At 37.9% G+C, this 20378-nt stretch overlaps 1 protein-coding gene across 1 annotated transcript; it reads left to right on the top strand.

Moving 5' to 3' along the window:
- Nucleotides 1–1270: 1270 nt before the first annotated feature.
- On the top strand, nt 1271–18182 carry GASK1B (golgi associated kinase 1B). Its single transcript, XM_066186064.1, has 5 exons — nt 1271–1493; nt 2070–3353; nt 10204–10418; nt 13394–13620; nt 13920–18182. Exons 2-5 carry the CDS (start codon nt 2357–2359, stop codon nt 14125–14127), a joined length of 1647 nt encoding a protein of 548 aa, XP_066042161.1. The 5' UTR covers nt 1271–1493; nt 2070–2356; the 3' UTR covers nt 14128–18182.
- Nucleotides 18183–20378: the final 2196 nt, after the last annotated feature.

Raw genomic sequence — 20378 nt, forward strand, 5'->3', positions numbered from 1 at the left:
GTTGATTTTCTACCACCATCCATTCCAAAGAATATAATACTACCTGAATTCTCTCTTCTGAACATGAGAAATAAAAGAAATACCATTGCTATTATCACATTTAGAAAGCCTCAAAAAACTCCAGCAGTCAATGCTGTACATCAGTGTATATACCACATTACGATTTCAAGGCTACAAATGAAATGAGAAGGGAAGAACGACTCTCCATATCCTTTTAGAATTTCCTCCAGATAATCTTTAAAGAGAAGCAGTAGAAAGATTACATAGATTACAGAGAATTTCAGAGAATTGTTATAGCAGAGGAGAGAGCTGTTAGTAACTGGGATATATAGTACTTTGGTGCTGCTTAGTTGTAAATGATAATAATAGACAGGTGCTATCTACATGTAGGAGCTGGGTATTTGAAAACAACTGTTGCAGTGTGATGCGTTTCCAATTCAAGCAATTTGTCTGGAGCTTCTGGAATAAATTCTCTTTGTTTGGGACATGTCCCATCAGTCAAATTTGAACTAAAAAAAAGACAGAGAGAAGAACTGAAGTGGATGAAGAGATTTCTTACAATCCAGTTCCTCCAAAGACTCAGATTTGGAAAAAAACAGGTGTCAGAAAGTCTCTTTTACTGGTAATGGGCATGGATACTGAAATTTTAACTTGACAGTCTATATTTAGAAGAAAAGTAAGGATAAGTGATGGCTTGTAGGAAAAAACACACTCACAAGGTTTTATAAATTCATATTGGACCAATATGAAACATAAACTAACTCCTTAACTGTCTATTCTCCTTTAGTATTAGCCATGAAGAAGAGAATATCTCCATTCTTTGAATTACAGTGAACATATACCTTTTATTATTTTATACTCAGACTAGGAAAGGAGTCAGATGTCAGAGGTTTGCCCTTAACTTCTGTCTGCCCTTAACTTTTCCAGCTGTACAGGAACTGTGCTATGCCTCACTTCAGAAAGCGCAAATAGGAGACATTCCTGACCTGTTTAGTAGCAGATTAAAAGTGGCTATGTGTTTTTTTCCTTCTCATCACAACAATATATAATTCCCAAAAGTTCTAAAATCCAGGGAGTTGGCAGTATTTCAAACTCCAAAAAAACGCAAAAAACTAAATGCAGGAAAGGGAATTTCTTCTGTACATTTGGATGCAGTGCACTAGAGGGCCCTCAGGAGTTAGAAATAGATGGAATGTACTTTTGAAAGGCACATACCTCACAGGACTTTTCATTGCGGAATTTAAAATAGAAGTTGCTGTGGTTTTGTGTGTGGGGTTTGTTTAGTTTGGGTTTTTTTATAACGTGAGGTTCGTGTAAGTTTATAGCAGTTCCTATTCAAGCACCTCTCAGTAAAGTTAGCTTCTCAAAAGTTCTTAGCTTGCAATGAAATACCTAAAAGTGAACCATACTTAAAAGTGAATGCCAGCTTTTACTCAGTTACTTTTATTAATCTAAGGAGTTTACCAGAACAAAGGATGTGTCAAGCTGAATGGGTAAGAAATTTTATTTTTATAGCAATACATATACAATGTGAGCTTATTCTTTGTTTCTTGGAAAGGATATATAAGCTACTGTCATTTTATTTTAAAAACTATAGCTATATTCTTTTTATGGTTTCACAAGAGTGAAGAAGATTAACCATCTTTCAGTTTTATTATATATTTATGAATTATGGGAACTATATTCATAGTCAACTAGGGAAATTTGGCACTGCTAATATACTTTTATGTTAGTGAATATGTGCATATTTAACTACTAGTCACTGATTCATATTTGGATCATTTACAGCATTTCCATAACATGAGGTTTAGTGAAGACTTTTTCTTGTAAGAAAAAGATAATGATCTGTGTTTGATAAGCATTTCTTCTAATGCTGGAATGCATCCAGCTGAGATTGAAAATTGAGCTGGTATTTAATAGTTTTAGTGTTTGATTTATACTGTAATGAGAAAGTAAAAGATGTATCCTGACAAATTCCTACATGCATACTATTGTCTCATCTAGAACTTGTCTCTGAAAAATGCTATGTGTGAGTAATGAAAGGAAATGCTACTATTTTCTTTTTGCAGTTTGCAAAGAAGATACATAGATCTTTCAAACTAGAAGTCAGTAAACTTTGCTTACGCAGCTGGCTCCATTCATTCTCTGAAGCCAATCATTTCCCCTGTGGTGGCTGATAAGAATTTAACAGTTTGAGAAGGTGGAGTGTCAGCATCCTTAGTGCTGACCACTTTCCCTGGCATATCAGTAGCCTCTGTCCATCACCCATGCTGGAAGCTACTTGGAAAAGGAGAAACAGAAATTGGGAAAGGGAAATCATGCATCATCATCCTGGCGGGAATGTACAGAAGACTTTATGCTGTTTTCATCATGTGGATTCACTAGAGAAATGACCCCTTTTGATCAGCCAAGTAAAATCAAAAACTTATTTATTTGCTGCCTGTGGCCCTCACGGGTACTGAGGCTCTGGACTTGCAGGCGCCCAAGGACAAGGAGGAATCTGCTAGTGGTCACTGCCTGTGTGATCTACCTGGGATTCCTTGTCAGCCAAGTGGGTCATGTTTTACCTCAGCTCAAAGGAGGACGTCAAAAGATCAGTTCCAGGAGTCTCCAAGATGCAGCTCAAACTCCTTTTCTGGGCATCCCACTGGATGGCACCCTGTCACCACCCAATTTCCAGGAACCCCAGCTTGGTAGCAACGGGACCTTGCTGCCACCCAATGTAGTTTATATCACCCTGCGGTCCAAGCGCAGCAAGCCTGCCAACATCAGAGGCACAGTGAAGCCAAAGCGCAGAAAGAAAACTGCAACTCCTTTGTCCTATGGGCAGCACTTTCCAAAAGCCACTTTTATGGGCTGGGAAGAGGCCTTTGCCCAACAGCCAGGGAGGGCCACACATGCCGCGGGCACAATGGGAGCAGCGATCGCTCTGGAGCTGAGAAAGTACCGACTGGATGAACACGGGCAGAAAGGAATGGCTATCAGAGAGAGAGGTCCCCAGAGACTTGGGAGGATTTCTGGAGCTGTAAAGGCACAGCTCCAGCCTGAGGAAAGCAATATCAGGATTTACAGCGAGAACCCTCCCTCATGGATGAGCAAAGATGACATCCTAAACATGCGCATGCTGGCAGATTCTCCCATTGAGAGCATTCAAGAGGTCTCTTCGCGCAAAGCAGTCCTGGTAGTATTTGCAAGAGGTCCCAGCACTACGGGAACTGCTTGTAACCAAGGACACTGTGGAATCGTCAAAAGACCTCTCGACATGAGTGAGGTGTTTGCCTTTCATTTGGACAGGATCTTGGGGCTAAACAGGAGCTTACCTTCTGTAAGCAGGAGATCAGAGTTCTTCCAAGGTAACACATTTGTGTGGTTTTCAGCTTGCAGGTGGGGTGCAGAGGTTTCCTTCCTGCTCCGTGTTAGCCATGGGGCAGCAGCAGCCACCCCCTTTAACTCCTGCAAGCCTGAGGACTAACCCCTTTGTTAGGGAAATAAAGCCAGTGTCTGTGTGTAGCTTCTGCAGTGCAGTTATCCTGTCTAAAGGATGAATACCTCGAAGTTTGCAGCAAATATCATAGAATTGCTGAGGCAGTAACAGTTTCCTCACATGAGTCTGGAACTAGAAAAAAGAGAAAGAGCAATCTGTAGATTGCATGACATTGTACATACTGCCTGCAGTGAAATGGTGAAAGAGATTCCAGAATCTCTGAATCAATAGGTATTTCTGATTTTTTTTAAATAAACTTCAGATCTTTTAGAATCAACTTTAACAAAATACTGTTCAAACTTGTCACAAAAATTCCTCTCTCAGGTGGTAGGAAGAGGGTCAGATAATCTACTCAGTGAGGTAGGGAACCTGCATGCAGAAGTTTGAATCTTCTTTCATAGCACTAAACCCCTTGGGAACTGAAAAGTTTTTAAAAAGTACTTCCCTGGTTGTTAAAACCCAAATAACTTACATTTCAGTGAATTCTGCTGTACATTTTGAGGTTCACTACACACATCTATATATTATCCAAAGAAACACACAGAGTAAATATCTCAATATGCCTGTTACATGATTAGTATAGAGTTTCCAATTAAAAATTTGATTTTTGACCTTTAGTGAAATGAAAGATAGAATTCAGACATATAATATAAATTAGAAGTCTACTTTAAAATTGCTGCCTTCTTAAATATGTCTTCAGTGTAAGTGCTATTTTTGTACAGTCACAAATCCAAAAGGACTATGTTGCAGAAGCATCTAGTTGTTTTTTCTCTGTTCATTTTTTTCTTTGAAATCAGCTTATACCAAATATTTTCATATCAGTCTGCATTTCTTAAACAGAAAAGTAATGCTAGAATGATTTTCTAAAGTCTGACAGCAGGAAGACAACCTTGTGATCTCCAGTGACTTCCTGCTTTGTAAACCTTCCCCTTGGCAGCCTGTACAACAATGGGAATGAATCTCTAGGAACAACAGTTTGGAGGCTTCTGAATATTATTCATAGTTGCAGAGCATGGAAGATAGATTATGCCTATTTTATTTTTAGGAGCAAGCTCTATTGCTACAGAGCTGTCATAAGGCATTAAAGTAGTTCAGTTGGGGAAACTCTGCACAGTGTGGCTGCAGAGATGACGGACTGCAAACCTCAGAAAACTGCTATTAGGCTAATTGTGCATTGTGTTGCTCAGTGTCTGTCACCTTACAGTATGTATTGGACTGTCTGGGACAGAGTGTGTCATTCTGCCCTCTAATTTTCTTTTCCTCATAACCGGCTAGGTTCCTATTGCAAGAGGAGTGTTGCTAGGTGATGAGAAGAAAAATAACACTATTTTGGTCTCACTTCATTTTTTCCAGCTAAAGGCTGAGCAGAGCACTTGGAACAGTGGCTGCACCTTGTCTCTCATGATTTCTTTAGCCTGGAAATATGCTGGAACTCAGATGCCTAATAACTACTTGAGCCATTTACTATTTATGTGCTTGTATCTGGCATAATGTGAAAATATCTGTGTTAGGAAAATGACCAAAAATATAGTTCTTAAAAATAATATGAGCAATTAGCTCATTTAAAGAACCTATATGTGTTTAAGTTAAGATAGGTGGGCTCTGTAAAGTTTTTTAGAGTGGCTTGTGTGAATCAGTTATTCACATGGGAAAGCAAGCAAGGCAGGATTAGAGACTGTGCATGTGTGTATGAATGTACACTATTTCTGGGCTGACATATCTCTCTCCCTGACACATCCCTTTAGCTTGCCTCAGTTGTGATGTGATCCAACAAGACATGTTTGATGTAGCATTAAAATCTTAAAAAATGGGCTTTTCAAAACTGTCATTCATTTTGTCAAAAGCAGTTTCAAAGAGCTGCTTAGTAAATCCCTGTACAGGTTCTATTTCCCTTATTCCCACAGATCTGACACTGACTTTTTTTAAAGTCTAGCAAAATACTGTATTCAAGTTCCCTGTCTGCTGCCCTCACCTTCCCTAGTTAATTGTGAACCTTTTTAAATGTTAACTGATTTTTTTTTTTTGTGGCTTGTCTGATTTTTCCATCTTCCATCCAGGCTGGAAAAATCAGGTATGGTAACTCTTTCTCTCATACTTTTACAATGAATTGACTGAATGTAAAAAGCCTGAGTAGCATAGGTAGGAAAAGCCCTTTGAGCTGGGCATAAGAGTCTAAAAGAGAACGATTTTATGCCTACACAAGCAGTCATTCATTACTTCCATTGCTACCTGTGAGATGTGAAAAATGTCTCCAAACACTTATAAAAAAAGGACAAACCTGTAAAACACTAAGAAACAATCATAAAATTGTGTCTATTGTGGAATAAATGAGGGCTGACCCTCACGTGTCTGAGTTTTGGGATGGTCACATTAATACAGCACTAAGAAACTTCATTATTTCATAACCTTAACCTGAGGAAGAGAAGAGATACAAGTGACCTTGCTGTCTTGCACAGGAGCTGAGTCAAATGAGTGTATTTGTGGCCTCCAGCTCAGCTACTGGGGTGGGACAGTGGCAGTATTTGTCAGGCTTGAGCTACAGCTGGAGTTTGTGCTCTGGCTTCTCTGTCTCAGCTGACAGCTGTAAGCATAGTGCTTTGGCTCCTTAGATAGTAGCAACGAGGCTGGGCTCTTTGTTCAGCTTTTGGTACAATAGCTGTTGCTATGCAGTTTTGTTGCACCACTTGCTGAGAGACTGAACTATTATGTGCTGATGGCTACTTCTCTTCTCCTCTGGTTTTCTGATATCCTGAGTCTGACTAAACTGAGAGTATTAAGCACTTGTGTACTCAATCCACTACTTGTCCAGAACCTACTTTTGTCCCCAAACATGCAAGAAACTCTTCCTTTGGGTAACACCTTTCACGGTTGGTTTAGTGCAAATAGGTGAATGACATGATAACTCCACTGGTTGCACTTGTTTTGCTTTACTGGCCTCTGCATGATCATAAAAGGTGTCCTAGTTTTTTCTACGTTATACTCTGCTATCAGCTTACTCTTGCCATCCCATCAAAAATTATGCAACACGAATCACCAATGTGAGGACAAAGAATAAAAAACTAACACTGTTTTTTGCATCCAGAGTGCTCTAAAATACTTCCACATAGTTTTGTACCTCTCAAAGGGGTATGAGAGGCATATTTCCAGTATTCTGTTGGGTAGAGAAGTTCATGTACAAGCAATAATGCAGCTCATAGTCTAGAGAGAGACTAATGCACATTTCATGCATTCCTTAATACTGAGATTCATATGAGCACAGGACAGAACATTGCGATGAGGTGCATAGGGATGAAAGAAAAATAAATGGCCTAACTTCTCTCTGCTTTTGGTGTCTGTTCCTTCTATTTTCCCTAAAAACTTAAACTTTCAAAATTGTGCTTTATTTGCTGGTCCATCTCATTTTCCACACGAAATTTTGCTTTCTTGCAAATATGTGGACAACGAAACTCTTCTGGCAAATGTGGCAGTGGTGAGGTGTACTGCCTTACAGTGAACAATGGTGAGTTTGAGAAAGGGCTTTGACTATCTCATTTTCTGGTTTTAATGTTAATCTTCTTGGCATGTTTGAAAATATTTTCTTTTGAGGAAGTTAGAAAAAGTGCTGTAGGCTATAAGTCAGAGCACAAGATGGGAGTAATGTTTGCAATAGCAAAATGTGGTTCCTAACCACATGAAGTTCAGAAGCATGCAGTTTATTTTCCAAGTGATGTGGAGTGTGGAAATCAAAGATGATGCCTGTGTTGAAGAAGCCATGCGGTGATACATCATTGAGCAGCACCTGAAGAACTTTGAGTACCTTGAGGTCATCTAATCTCAGCAACCTGAGGTTTCATCTGTGTTAGCTTATTCAATTTAGCTAAGACATTTTTAGAAATGTTTTGATGTTCAAAAAAGTGTATTAAGTACTAGGAAGATGGTTTCAGTATGAGTTTTGAAAAATCTTTCCCATGCAAATTTGACGATTGCCTTTGGATAGTTAAGTGGATATATAGATCTAAAATGGCAGATAAAAATAAAATGAAGCCAGTCAGCTCTGGGCGAGATTCAGTGCAGTGCAGCTGCAGCAATGGAAAAGCAGTAACTCTCTGTCTTAATATGTAAAGCTAACTAGAAAAGAAGGATACACAAAATACACTGGACTTGTTCTGAAATGTACTCAACTTTCCCAGTTGTGGTTGTTGTTCAGGTACAACCTTCAGCCCCCTCACTATTCAGGTAACTTCAGCCCCATCCTCATGAGGCTCGAATCAGAAAAGATCCACTGATTTCATTGGGGTCATGCCAATTCATGCAGCTATGAATCAGACCCCTTTATCTGCTTTAATTCAGCCTCTTCATGTTTTCCTGCAAGTGTCATAAATTTGAGTCACAGCTCTGTACTGAAGCTGCTGTTTCATATTCCTGTAATCCAATTTATATTACAGAGTTGAAAGATTTTTTTTTTTGGATCATCTTTTCTTCTCCCATTTCCTTTGAAATGCAAACATTTCCTGTATTTAACCTTAGTCTTTTTAAAATGTTTTTGTATCTTAATGGAAACTGGCATGATATTATTCATAGTTTTCAAGTATTTATATTACTGTTGTTTATCTTGTCCTTTTTGGGTAAACAGGAGATGTTTGTTTTCTTTGAAAACTGTTGATGTATTTGATTTGTGGAAGAATTTGTGAATAGTTACATAAGTTATTACTGGAGATATAAAAATAATAGATCAAATTTGGTCCTGAGGAAAGCTGTCCTTTTTTTTTTTGTATGAGAATTTCCAATGCTCAGATAGACTTTCTCCAGCTTTCTCGGAAGTCTAGTCCCTAGCTGACCTAACTTGGGTAAAGTCATCTGCAATGTAGGGGATAGGTTGAGAGTCTGAGAGATGGAGAAATGGGTAGGATTTCCCAAATAAGTTACCTAAATACTTATTCAGACACCTCAGTAGAGGAGAAGACTGATTTTCAGGAGTGCTCAGCTCATTTTTTCAGTGGAGGAGAGTGCGGAGTGTGCTGATAAAGGTAATACTGTTCATAAAGAAAGAGCAATAGATATTCCTAATGGAAAGACACATTCTGTGTTTCTAAGGAAAGACTGGGCAACTGGGAGGGAAGTTAAAGAGCTGGTGGGTTGTTGGGTTGGCTTGGCTTTGAAAGGACTACCTTGTATGTGCAAGCCATGGCAGAGGGAAGATCAGGATTCTGGTTTGGAAAGGAGCTGGCCTTTCTCTTGGGCTGGATGCATGTGGGGCTGGTCTGTCGTGCTTGTTTAGTGAATGGGGGATGGAACTTTGCACATGTTTCAGTGCTAGGTGCAGGCAAAGATAACTTCTTACCTGTTGTTTTACAACAGTCAGCATCCTTTGAACAAGTTGATTTTTGATTCAGCTGTGTGGAGATTTTTTTCACAGTCCTGTCTGCTTACAAATGGAGCATTGACGTTGGCAGCTTTTGCCTCGCTGTTGGCACTGATACCTGTTTTCCACGGGCTATTTTCTGTCTGGTTTGCTTCTGAAGAAGGTGGCCTGGACCTCTTGCCTTCATGTGTTTCTAAAAGCTTTTTGCAGATCTGTCTCTGTCACCATAGCCACATGGAAGCCAAAGAGACAATTTAGGCTGCACTTAACTGTGCAAAAAATTGTGCAATAGTGTAGACTAAGTTCAATGAACTTCAAGATAAATATGAATAATTTTTAAAGCTTTATATGTGTTCCAACACTTTTTAGTAAACAGCAGTTAAGCTTTGAAGTTAAATGGTTCTTCCTCTCTGTATTAAGACATATTTTGATCTGTCTACACACCCTCAAATATAAAGGATTTCTTTGTTTAAATGTCTACAAGCCGTAGTCAGTCATGGGTCCTTAGCAGTTTTAGCAGCAGTAGCATTGCATCAGAAATAAAAGGAGAGTTTCTTAATAAGATATGTATGTCAGTTTCTTGATGTTGTGTGAAATGTATTTAGCAGTTCTTATACTGGAATAGCTCATTTTAAGTTCTTTGATGAGGTTTATTCTCACAGTGAAGCTGAACACTAGAATTCACCAAAGATAAGTCCTCTGCCTTAGTTTCAGGGAAGAGAAGAATATTCTTTACACAGAGGAACTAAAGAATTTGGCTAAAATATCTGCTATACTAAACAGATCTCATATCTAGGTAAAAATTCCCAAATTTGTCAAGCTTTTTATTCATGCTAAGCTCACTGTCTCTAGTATCCTCAGATATCCTTTCAGAGCTGTGGAGTCATACATTATAGGTTTAAAAATACTAAAAATAACAAAATAAATCCACTTTGAATATAGGATTTGTGGTGTCTGTGTGTCTATTATGCAAAGAAAACCCCTTTGGCATAAGTTTCCAGCTCTTGAAAATCAGCAGTTCACTGGAATCAGAGGGAAATTATACGGTTGATTCAGAGTGGCATTGTAGGCTTTTAACCTACCTAGAAACTTTTTAATAGTTTGGTTTACTATATGATTTTGTGCATTAATCTCTTGCTTCAAACAAAGAAAGTTTTCCATATACTGAAGGCATTTATGCCTATGCTTCCATTCCTGTGGTGAGTGGTTATGGATGTAGGATAAGACCACATTAACCAAAGGATATTAGTCCCTGGCTGATTCTCCTGCCAGATTTGTAAAATGGTATAATTACTAATGCTTAGGCAATGTCTAAAGAACATTCAAATAAAACTGACAGTATTGTGCTATAATAATGATAATTTTTTCCTTTTTCCAGGTGGTCAAGCCTGTCCTGTTATTCTCTGGGATTCCTCACTGAGTCCAACAGATAATAGTACCCATTCTTCAGTGAGGCTAACATGGGGACAATATCAGCAGCTGTTGAAGAAAAAATGCTGGCAGAATGGTAAAGTTCCCAAAGCTGAGTGGGGCTGTACTGAAATTCATCATTATGAATGGTCCAAGATGGCACTCTTTGATTTTCTGTTGCAGGTAAAATGTTTACTGAACACAACTATTTGCTTCATAAGTCATGTGAGCAAACACAGGATTTTTAGAAGAAGTAATTTTAGTGCATTTCATTTTTTTTTTATGTGGGGAAGAAAGGTATTTGCATAGTTTGAAATTATTTATGGTTATTTCTTATGATTAAAATATCCAAAATGCAGCTTATAATCAGGCAGGAAACCTAACTGACTCATTTCTTTTTAAAGAGGAAGCAAAGGCTTTTGCCTTGATTTATTTCACCTTGAGGAAGGCATACTGTTTCTCCTTCACTCCTTGTTTCTCCGAACAGAGATCTTGACTGTGTTCACAACTGTAAATCTCTGTTTACTCTGTGGTCCTTCCTGTACCTCCCCAGCCCCAAGAGGTGACTGAAGTGGCTTTGGTGAGCTGCAATCTGGATCAAGGTAACAGTTGTAGTGGATAATTTTTTCCTTTTTTTAAAAAAAAATCCCTAGACTGTGAGTTAGTAAAGAAGGAGTAGAGTAGCAACTGATGAATGATAAATCTGCTGTTCTATTATTCAGAAGGAGTGGTAGGTTAAAATAAGATACAACAGGATTGAACTTTGCGTGACAGGAGACAAATTACTCTTGTACTAATAGCTGGTATCAGAGTGATTTATTTCTCCAGTTGTTTACCAGACAAGAACATGCATTCCAAACAATGAGTGAAAGTGACTCTTATAGTTCTTAAAGATTACCATTTTATCTGCGTGCTCTCAAAGTTTATCAGCAACAGAATATGAAAACTTGAAAACAAAAAAAATGCCAAGAAAGGGTTCTGCATTAAAAAAAATGAAATCTGTACTTCATGAGTCATTCAGAAATAGAGAATAATGTGAAAAGTATTCTCTATTAAGCATAATTCCCTCAGAAGAATAGGTTTAGCACCTCTAATAGATGTTCCTAATCTCTGGTTTCAAATGCTGTAAAACATAGGAGCAGGGTATAAAATGCTAGTAGTTGACATTTACTTGCCTCCTGCAAGAACTCAAGCAAAATGGATTCTTTAACTTTTTGGGTTTGGACCTCTTATGTACATAAATGTATGACAGAAAATTCTGCTAAACTATATGCTTCAGTTCCAGAGTGTTTCATCATCATGCCTTAGCACTGAAATGGTGCAAGATATTATGAAGAGGTTGTCTGTAAGAACAACATCTCGTCTATTTAATGCATGTAGAGAAGTGCAAAGGAATGGGGTCTTTACATCAAGGGAGTCTTTCACGCGGGACTCTGCTTTACTTTTTTACTTTTGGATGGATTGAATAAGAGATCCTAGGAGAGAGAACACTGGAAGCAAGAGGGGCTCAACAGCCTACACATAATGAATGCTGCTCATGAAAGGAGAAAGAGGAAGAGAAGTCTGTTCCTTTCTCAGGATTTGGATATTTGCAAGCAAACACTATCATAAATACAACTAGAAATAGACTGCATATAAAAAAAAACCCACAAAAATCAAAACAACCCCAATTGTCAGACTTTCATTTGATTAAAGAGGTGGCCCTTTCATTTCAACATGCATCAAAGTTCTGCGTCAAGCGGGATCCTAATGGCTCATTTTGCTGGGATGTTATAAAAATAAACTTGTAATTTTAGAAGGCTTATGTGAACAGTACTGTTTTTGTGCTTAGAGCAGTTTGAAGAGTTAACAGTAAACAACAAAGTACAGAAAAAAATGATTGACCTTCGATGAGCTACTCATTAAGTCTTATATGCACCAGACCAGACTTCCACTCTCTAAACACCTGTTAGCAGGAGCAGGTCTGCTCTCTAGGAAGATAAGCTGGAGACAAAGGCAGCTCTAGGACAGGCAGGGCCAGCAGCAGGTGAGGCAGGCCAGCAGGAAGGATGGTGAAAGCCACAGGTCCCATTGACAGCCCAGTGAGCATCAGGCATAGACAAGGCAGCTCCAAGACTGACAGGCAGGAACCTCAATCTACAACCCAGGAACATGCAGCACAAAACACCCCCACACAGCCCCTCCTCTGAAGGACTCAGAGGGCTGAGCTGCCTGAGCTTAAAGAGGGCTCCTGTGCCCAGGGGCAAAGGTTGGGCATGTGGGAGTTGAAGGGGAGACTTCTAAGGGCAATCGAGGCCTATTTGTGTGCTCAGGCCTGTAGCAATGTTGAATATTTACTCTCATCTACTCTCAAGGGGTAGAAGCACTTTCAAAAAGTGATTTATCTTTCCTGTATTAGATGGTTATCCTAAAATGGCATCCATTGCTCTGGATGAGCCTTGTTCTTGTCACTGTTTATGAAAGGGAACAGAAACGAGTAAGTCAAAAGAGATGCCCAGTATTTACAACACCAAAGTTAGGCCAGATTTATGTATTCTTTCCAGATGAGTCCTGAGTGCTGAATAATCGAGGTTTTGCATGGGAAAAAATAGTCAAGACCATCATGGCATAAAAGTATATACCACGGGGAGGCTGCTCTGTGATTATAAATAAACTGTTCTTACATTTCATAGATTTTGATGGTTTTGTTGTGCCCCTCGCTGGTCTTTTCAGTTATTTTGCATACTGTTAGCCTAATAGATTCCGCGAAATGAAGATCCTTTGTGTGTGTCAGACGTTGCTATTTCTATTGTTCTCCAGCGGAGAAAATGTAAAAAAAGAACCCCAACAAACAACTTGTGACAAAGAAAATAGAATTATATTCACCATCCTGTTATTCCAGTTACACAGTACTATTATTCCATTATATTCAAAGAATTTCTACTGACATAACAGATCATGGCTATAAAATGGATAAAATACACAGTCTGAGAAATTGCTTTTAGCAGTACCTGAGGTATGAGGACCAGGTCTTCAATGCTGTTTCACTGTCTTCAATTACACTTGTCCTGAGCTTGCTTTCCTGTCAGCTGGGTTAGAGAGCAATGCCTTGCAGTGACACTTTTCCCCAAGTACTTTGCTATTGTTTTCACTTGGCACTCTGCTGTACTTTGTTCTAGATCTATAATCGACTAGACAGAAATTGTTGTGGATTTAAACCTCTCAAGGAGGATTCCTGCATGCAGCAAGGACTGAAGCTGAAATGCAATGATCAGGATACCATTAACCTGACACACATCGTTCAGAGAAGGCATGACCAAAGGCACTTGGCCTTTATAGACAATAAGGGTTTCTTTGACAGAAATGAGGACAATCTTGACTTCAAAATACTACAAGGAATCAATGAGTAAGTTTTAAATTATTAATTTTGTAAAAGGATTGATAATTTCTTCCCAGTATGAGTATGAGACACTAAGCTACTGGAATATATATCATTGGCCCAAGACATTGACAGGATGTATCTAAAAATGTATGAGTAATCCCACAGCTATAAAAGGTACAATTAACATACATTTAATTGCGCATGCATGGATTTCCTTTGCTGAGTTGGAGCCTATATTTGTACAATTGATTGCTAAACCACAACATGAATACTGCAATTCAGGGTAATGGCAAAAACTGATGAATTTCTTTGTGCTTTTCCAGATTCCCTGCATCTGCAATTTCAGTTCTGAGGAGCCAGCGTTTACGTGAGAAGTTGCTCCAGTCTTTGTTCCTTGACAAGATATACTGGGAGAGCCAAGGAGGCAGAAAAGGAATTGAAAAGCTTATTGATGTAATAGAAAGGAGGTCCAAAATTCTTCTTACTTATATAAATGCACATGGAGCCAAAGTATTGCCCATGAATGAATGAAACAGTCTTGTTTACATCTGAAAGGAAGTCTTTAAAAATATTTTATGGGGCAGAAACTGACAGTAAAAGTGATTTAATTTATAGCATTATTTTTCCCCCAAGCTTTCAAGTTTACTTTTGAATAAGAAATCTTACATGGTTTAAAAGCAACATTTAAGTGTCAGCTGCAGCTCAACACAGTGTAGTCTCTTCTATGTCACCAGTGAAATGAAAAATAACCAAATGATAATATGTGGTAATATGTAGGTACCATGAACACTCTTTCTGTTAAACTGTTTGGAAATCAGCAACAGGATTTTCAGTACATTAGGCTGGATTGCTCTTACTTCCCTCATGGAAGTCAGTAGAAGATTTTATTGCAAGTTTAAATGGGAAAAGAGATGTGTAAGTACTTGATACATTGATGACACTTGCTGAAACATATCTAGTACGGGAATTTGTTCTTTTATTAGGTATACTAAAATGCCAACATTTCCAATGACTTCTTTTAATTTACCTTATTTTGATCTTTTGAAATCTGAGAACTAAATTCAGCTCTTTTAAATGCAGGACAGTTTGCACTGGACACGAGGGAATTTTAAACACAGAGTGAGGATAACAACAGTAATTATTTTGACAAATGCAATTTTTACTTGTGCAGTATGGAGTAAAATTCATCATGAGTCACTCATTGAAATGTATTTTTTTCAATGCAAGTTCTTCTGATGTGTGGGTGGATGATCTGATATTTTCTCTCTATTAATTAACCGGGTATTTTTTTAAAAAAATAGCTTCAGCTTTGTGTGAATACGCTGCTAAATAAGTACGTTTTGTTTTTGCAAAATTCTTGACAGTATTTTTTGTGAATATTATTAGGAGACCTCCTAACAACAGTGTTGTTAAATGCAGCAGAGGAAAAGTTTATTCTGTGTGCTCAGCTCTAGCCAGCAATTCAAGCTTGGGTTTCCATTAAGACTGACCACTGTGGGGTGATGATTGTAACTAAGAACTTGCCCCAAGTGTTCCCACTGGTGTGGTTGTTAGGGAAGGTTGGATAAGCACTTCAGATTTTTAACCTTGAAATTCTCCAGAAATAAAATATCAATTGGCACAGCCTATCATCACCTACACATTCTACCTGTCTGTTTAGAAAAACTCTTACCATCTTTCTAGAGAAATATCATCTTTTTGCCATGAGGTAATGGCAGAAGTTGGATACTTTCGCAGCTACTCTTGTCTTTATCTATCATGAAAATATATAGGGTGTGAAAGAATTTTGAAAGTGCTTGTGTAAGGTTATTAACGACAAACTAAAATGTCTCATGTCACTGTTAATGTGGATGGGTGAATTTAATGTTTTAAATAACTGCAATTCCACTGCAGCTAAAATCAGTTTTCTTTCTTAGTATCAGAAAACCCATTAACAATAATTGCATTACTAGAAGAAATAGATCTCATTATAGGCAGAGTTAAAAAGACTTAGTAAAATTTTAAGACCTTAGCCAGCTAAATAATCTTTTGTTTTATTTTGTCAGCAAAGGACAGATCAATTTGTTAAAACTTCCTAGAACTTAGCTATTGCCTCAAGAGGATGTGTTTTAGAGTAGCTTGGACTTTATAACACCAAGGTAGAATTTTACAGGATTTTCGATTTATCCCTTTCTTAAAAGTGTTGTAACTTACTAGTCAGATAATTTTCATCACAGAAACAAAAGTATTACTTTGGCTTGCACAGAGTCTAGAGAAAGAAATAATCATCAGGATACATTTCACATGAAATTCCTGTTGCAGTGAATTTCACTCTATGATGACCATCACGATCAGTTTGTCTCATTTTCTAGCCTATCCCACAGGTTTCTTCCTGCTAGATACTTGTTCAAATGGATTATCCCTCGCTGCTGGGAGTGAGAGAAAGGCACGACACTAAGCTACAATGAACTTAGGAGAGGGCCCATCAGAGTTGTGAATGTAACTGTTTATGACAAGGTCCCATGAGAAGTCTGTCTTCTGTCTTTAGTCTGCACATCCTGATGCTGAATCACTGCCTCACTTTGCCCTGTTGTAATTTTTTTCCAGAATTTGCTCACTGCCAAAAAAGACAAGGAAATCCGTTATCTTTCCAGGCTGGATCATTATTTTTTATGGTGATAACTTGATGCATTCTTCTCCATTTCTTCTGGAGATGGACTAGTGTTTCTTTGAGCATGATACATGCTTTTCTATTTGCCTGGCAGTGCAGTGCCAGCTCTTAAAGAAGCAATGTAATTGTCTATGAAATTGCCCAGAAGCTGGCCTGAACCAATGCCTCTCAGTAGTCCTGGATTGAAGAGACCTGAGTAGCCACAATGCTGTGCTGTACTTAAAAATGTGACCAAGCATGAAAAGCATAACTGTAAAAAGCAAAATTTCTGGAGACTTTCAAAGGTCAAAGAAATACTCCCTATGCTGTGTTAGCATGCCATATTTCATGTGTGAACACTCTCATAGTCTTCAGATAAGCCAGGAGACTCTTAGTGATATCGGACAGTGAAACAGGATTGCAGATTGCTTCTAGCTCTCTCATGTTGAAAACAAACTCCAGAAAGTGCTTTTTTTCCTGCTGCTGTGGAGCTTGGTACATAATCCAGAATTGTTAATAATACAGAATATGATTACAGTAGCTCTTATGAATGCACACTAGCCAAGTTCTAGCATTTTTTTAAAATGAAAATGAAGAATTTTGTATTTTTTGAGTGCATTTGCATAAATGCTATAGTAAAATACAAAAGGACCACTTTAAGTTTGTTTATTCTCTGCTACTACATTTAAGATACCTGCTTCAGTAGCAGGGGTAAAGTTTATTTGGAAATTGGTTCACATCCTTTGGAAGAAGCATGATTTTGGACTGACAGGAACTGCACTGTAGCTAAAGTAATATTAACTGAGAGGAAAAATCCTAAAGAAGCCTTATTCAACCTATGCTGATTGATAGAGAGCCAAGAAACTGTGCTTTAGTCCTCTTTGCTGGGCTGTCTTCCATTTCTGGGCATATGGAATCAGACAAAGGTTCGTACTGCACATTACATGGAAGGGTGTAACCAACAGCAGCAGGGCAAAACCTGTGGGTGGGAAAAGGCGATTATGTCATTCTTGAATCTGCCGGAAAGCCAGAACCACATGAAATAAAATTCCTAAGAAAGTCAAAAGAGTTTGCCCTCAAAAGAGTTTGAGATTTCGTAACACTGGAAGACAGAGCTTAAAATAAGTAGCACAGGCACAGATGCCTTAAAATTCCTTGGGAGCCTGCCAGCAAGTTAATAGTCTCAAATGTTTCAGAAGCTGAGGACATGAAAACTGTGGAGCACTGTGAGAGTAGTTTCCTTCTTTTCTTGTGCAGGTATTCTATAATACACCATATTAAAATAAATTAATAAAAACCAGATTAATGCCATGGTTTCAAACTTACAAATGCAGATTCAGGGTACATCAAGGGACAAGGCTCCCACAGCAAACCTGGGAACACTTTCATGCATATGTGTGTATGCAGACACAAAAATACATGTACATGTATTTGTACTTTGGGTTGTTTCTAAAAAATGGTCAATTTGGCTAATAAAGAGTGAGCTGTTTATATAATTTACTGTTTACATGTAGAATTGTATTTGTGAGCCTGAGTCCAATTTTGGATATACACAAGTCGAAGTTTAAAACATTAGAATAGATGAAATTTTTTTCTCAAAGGATTAACTCTTCTTTTGCTAACACATTTATGTAATCTTAAAAGTTTTTTACTGACAATTGTAGGGAAAAACAGCAATATGTTTGTATCTGTGCTAAACTTCCAGAGTGATATCAACTCAGATGTAATTTAAAGTTTTATACTAGGTATTGAATTTCCATTTTATTTTGGAATTTGTGAATTTTAAAAGTCAATTTGTCCTTTAATTAGTAACAGTAACAGTGTTTTCACGAGTAATGACTAATTTGAATCTCTGCTGCTATTGTCGTGTAATATGTAGGAATATACAAAATAAATATCAGATTTTCAGTTCAGATCTCTAAGTTGCAATAAAGAACCCTAATACATGTTATTGTAATATGTGGATCATTAGTTACTGTTTAAAAAGAACTATAGCCTTGAAACTGCTTCTTTGTAGAAACAATCCAAAACAGATCATAGGAATCTTTCTGTAGAAATATTTTCTAGCAATTTACTCATGAGACTTGCAACTCTTTCTCACTAAGCCGATTCAGTGTAGCTGTGAATCTTCTGGTTACTGCAGCATTGGTATTTACTACCTTCTTTAGCCATTCTGACAATACCTACTTACACAAACATTGAGCAGAAAAGGCCGTGCTCATTTATAATGCCAGGACAGAAGTATTGGTCAATGACTTGTAAACTTTCTAACATGCCATGAGAGCAAATACAGGAATAGCAGAGAGACACTGGACTCCTTGTGGAATAGAGGCTCACACAGATTTAAAGTAGCCTAAAAAATTCGGCCTCTGAAGTTTATGATTTTTGCCATGATCCAAGAGAGACTAACGAGAAACACAGTGGTACTGAAACGTTTTTAAACTTTCTCTTTCCCACACAAAGTAGTTTGTTTTGTTTTATTAAAATATAACTTATTTTTGCACATTACTTCATGCTTCAGGCTAAATTCTGTCAGATACATTTATGTGAATTAATTTCAATTTCACTGAATTATCCCATTTCCAGATAAAACAATTTAAGTTAGTTAGGATAATCTGTGTTCCCAGAGGCTGGAGAACTGAACCCTCAGGTCAAAAGGAGACCTTAGGAGAGTGACATATTAATAAGGAGAGTTCTCTGAAATATAGCATGAATATAGAACTTAGAATGTAAGTTCTCTAAGCAATATCCATGGGATCCAAGAAGGATCTACAAGTGTTCTTTGAAGACTTCCAGCTTGTTCCACCTGTATTTCTGTGTGTCAGGACTTTAAAGAAGGATTAGACAAATTCAAGGGCAGCAAGTTTATATATGGACTTTGTAAGAAATAGGTAAACTTTTATCCTCTAACGCTCTAATGCAACAGTTCTGCCTGCTCAAAAATATAAGGGAAAGGGGCCACAGATAATGCCCCAAGTTCATGTGCTCAGCTCACAGTCTGAGATGTGCTATTGGGCTGGATGGCACCCATCAAGGAATTCCACATATTTAGTATTTGAAGGCTGCTCAGCCAGATGCAATGTTGTAAGCTCTTCAGGCTTCCCCTTATTTATAAGACTATACAGAATTATCTTTATCTGCAAGTATGGGGATGTTTGGGGTGTTGTGAGTCTGCTTTGTCTTTGATGAAAGAAGAGAAGGAAAACAGATGGCAACCTTCTAATGCCTAAAGATAGTTTTCCAAAAGCACTTCCATGGATTTTGTTCTTTTGGGAAAAGCAAAATTAACAAAAATGCAGAAACATTTTTTCCTTACTGTGATGCATTGTCCTTTCTATATTTGGCACTGGGTATATCAGTACAATTATGTGACTGAAATAAGGGGCCTTAAAAATTTCAGTTTCAGTAGTTATTTTGTTTTTAATCTTCTGCAATACATTTACTTCTTATTTAATCATTTGGCTTCAGCATTCACTGTTCAGGAGCATTATCTGTATTTCCTTCAATGGAAAAGCTGGCATGGCATTCCATGGAGGTCTGTAAAGCTGTACAAGCACGCCTTATCAGAAGTATTCTTCAGCTGACTATGTGAAACACTTTGAGATTTGCATGGAATTTATTAACTGTGTGAAATCCAGCCTTCTGAAGTGTGAGGATTATGTCTGACAGATGGTACAGGCTGGCAGTCCAACGTGCTCCTATGCTCTGGGAATTCTGAATCAACTGCAGATCACACAACTTAATTTTCAGATATAAGTAAATGTATCCCATATTTAAGACAGGGTCTTTCTGGTCACCTGGCATTTTTTCCCTACCTCAGGTCTCCTGAAATAGAAATATACAGTCAAAAAGCAAAAGTGAGAACTGGCTGAAGCATACTCTGAATGCAGCTGTTGAGTAGTTGCAGTAAAGAGGTGATGCCCAAACAAAATCTAGACCTGCCTTATGAAAACATCATCCTGAAGGAATATTAAAGGATTCCTCCTGTTATATATGACAAGACTTAACTTTAAAAACCCTCATTATGTGAGGAAAATATCTGAGGCTTTTGATCTGAGATATGATCAGGCCCAAATGACAGTAGCAGCTCTCTTCCCAAACTCCCATTCACTCATTCTACTACTTTTTTTCTTGATCACATGGACAATTCTTT

The sequence above is a fragment of the Chamaea fasciata genome, unplaced genomic scaffold, assembly GCF_029207755.1.
Source record: "Chamaea fasciata isolate MVZ Bird 193981 ecotype frontalis unplaced genomic scaffold, bChaFas1.0.hap1 SCAF_6, whole genome shotgun sequence".
Taxonomy (NCBI): domain Eukaryota; kingdom Metazoa; phylum Chordata; class Aves; order Passeriformes; family Sylviidae; genus Chamaea; species Chamaea fasciata.